Source organism: Lolium perenne, chromosome 2 (assembly GCF_019359855.2).
Source record: "Lolium perenne isolate Kyuss_39 chromosome 2, Kyuss_2.0, whole genome shotgun sequence".
NCBI classification, from domain to species: Eukaryota; Viridiplantae; Streptophyta; class Magnoliopsida; order Poales; family Poaceae; genus Lolium; species Lolium perenne.
The window spans coordinates 107,124,456-107,126,609 of record NC_067245.2 but is presented as its reverse complement, the minus strand read 5'-3'; the positions used below and the strand labels follow the sequence as shown (position 1 = coordinate 107,126,609).

At 46.9% G+C, this 2,154-nt stretch overlaps 1 protein-coding gene across 1 annotated transcript; it reads left to right on the top strand.

Moving 5' to 3' along the window:
- Positions 1–1,225: 1,225 nt before the first annotated feature.
- On the top strand, positions 1,226–1,723 carry LOC139835564 (uncharacterized). The gene has a single exon (XM_071825426.1). It carries the CDS (start codon positions 1,226–1,228, stop codon positions 1,721–1,723), a length of 498 nt encoding a protein of 165 aa, XP_071681527.1.
- Positions 1,724–2,154: the final 431 nt, after the last annotated feature.

Below are 2,154 nucleotides of genomic sequence, written 5' to 3'. Positions count from 1 at the left end.
TAGTGCCGGAAAATGCATAAATATGACATAAAGTATGTATAAAACATGTAGATATCATCAATAATGTGGCATGGAACATAAGAAATTATCGATACGTCGGAGACGTATCACGTGGGTATCATGGGATTCGATGACAATGCCGAAATATAAGGGTGGGCTTGGATTTCGTGATATTGAGATTTTTAATCTTGCTCTTTTGGCGCGGCAAGTCTGGAGGATTTTGACTGAACCTACTAGCCTAAGTGCACGCATTTTGAAGGCGGTGTATTTCCCTAACACGGATATCTTGTCGGTTGCTGTGGGGCCGAGACCTTCTGTGATATGGCGTTCACTATGCGAGAGGAGGGATATGCTGAAATTAGGACTGATCAGGAGAATTGGTGATGGAGCATCAACAAAAATCTGGGATGACAATTGGATTCCGTGCGATCAGTGTATGCGGCCATATTGTTGCATAGCTTCGGACCAAGAACATAGACCTGAGCACGTGGAGGAATTAATCTGTTCTGCAACAAGGACATGGGATAGTCAAAAGCTGGAGAACTACTTATTACCTATGGACGTTGAAGAGGTGAGGCAAATTCCAATTAGCTATGTGAGGCAACAAGACTTCTGGGCATGGCATTACGAGAAATCTGGGGTGTTCACGTTCAGGTCGGCTTATAGGATGATCATGGCTACAAAACACCGGCGGGAGGCCTTTTTAGAGGGTCGTACTGAGGCCTCTGGAACGGAACAGGAGGAGAAAAATTGGAAGAAATTGTGGAAGGTTAAAGTTCCGTCGAAACTCAGGATGTTTGCATGGCGTCTAGCACGCTCATCGTTGCCCACTGGTGAGGTCCGGCATAAGAGGAACATGGCGATGAGTGCAGTCTGTTCTATCTGTAATGCGGCAGTTGATAGTTGGAGGCACTCCTTGCTTGAGTGTAACATGGCCAGGTCGGTATGGGCGCTGAAGGAGGACGATATTACGCTTCCTCTTTTTGACGACGAAACGACCGATCCTAAACTATGGCTGTTCCAGCTGAGCAACATTTTGAATCAGGCGAGTTTCATCGAAGTTTTGGTTACATTATGGGCTATTTGGTGGGCAAGGAGGAAACTTATTCACGAAGATGAGTTCCAGTCTCCGCTGTCAACCCATTCTTTTATCAGGCGCTACTTGGACGAGTTGGAGTATACATGAGGGAAGAAAGAACCGGCTAGGGGTGGTACACATGCGATAATGGCCAGGTGGGCTCCTCCACAGCCGGGGATTGTGAAGATTAATGTTGATGGTGCAGTGGCCAGATCTCAAGGAGGTGGAGCCTGCAGTGCGGTTTGTAGGGATGATCGGGGAAGGTTCTTGGGGAGCTCTTCTGTTAAGATCAATGGGATCACTTGCCCGGTTACTCTTGAGGCTATGGCCTGTGCGGAGGCAATGTCTCTGGCCACCGATCTACATGTCCGTAATCTGCTGATTGCCTCAGATTGCTTGTCAGTTGTCAAGGAACTGCAGAGTAAACAAAGTGGTGGACCTCATTGCATGGTGATCAAGGAAATTTTATCTCGTCGAAGTTCTTTTCAGGATGTCTTTTACATCCACGAGCGGCGTGAAGCTAATGGTGAAGCCCATCGTCTTGCACGATCAACGACTACCTTAGATGCTGGTAGACATGTGTGGCTTGGCAATCCCCCTAATGGATTGGGTATACCTGTAATTCTTTCTATAACTGATCAATAAAGCTTCAGCTGTTCTTCTCAAAAAAAAGCTGTACATCCAAGACACCACTCCCTCTTGCATAAGTGGGGCTCCTTCAAGAAAAAAGTGGGGAGGCTTGCGTCTAAAGAAACCATCATCTGGATCACGAAGGAAAGGACAGTGGCAATTTCTCCTTTATGTAATAGGATAGCTTCTCTCCGCTGGAGAATCAATTTGTATCTGAACTTGTGATGCAATCCGGCTAGATCCATCTGTCTATTAACATATGGTATCAGAGACCACTAGATCCACCAAAAATCCACACCACCACCATCAGGGAAACCCACAGATACGCAACAGATCGCCACCGGCTCCTCAGCACCATGGATCTAGCAGCACCATGGACAACTGCTTAGATGCCATCCAAGCGAAGCAGGAGGATCTGGTGAGCTAGATCGAGTACCAATCGTCAT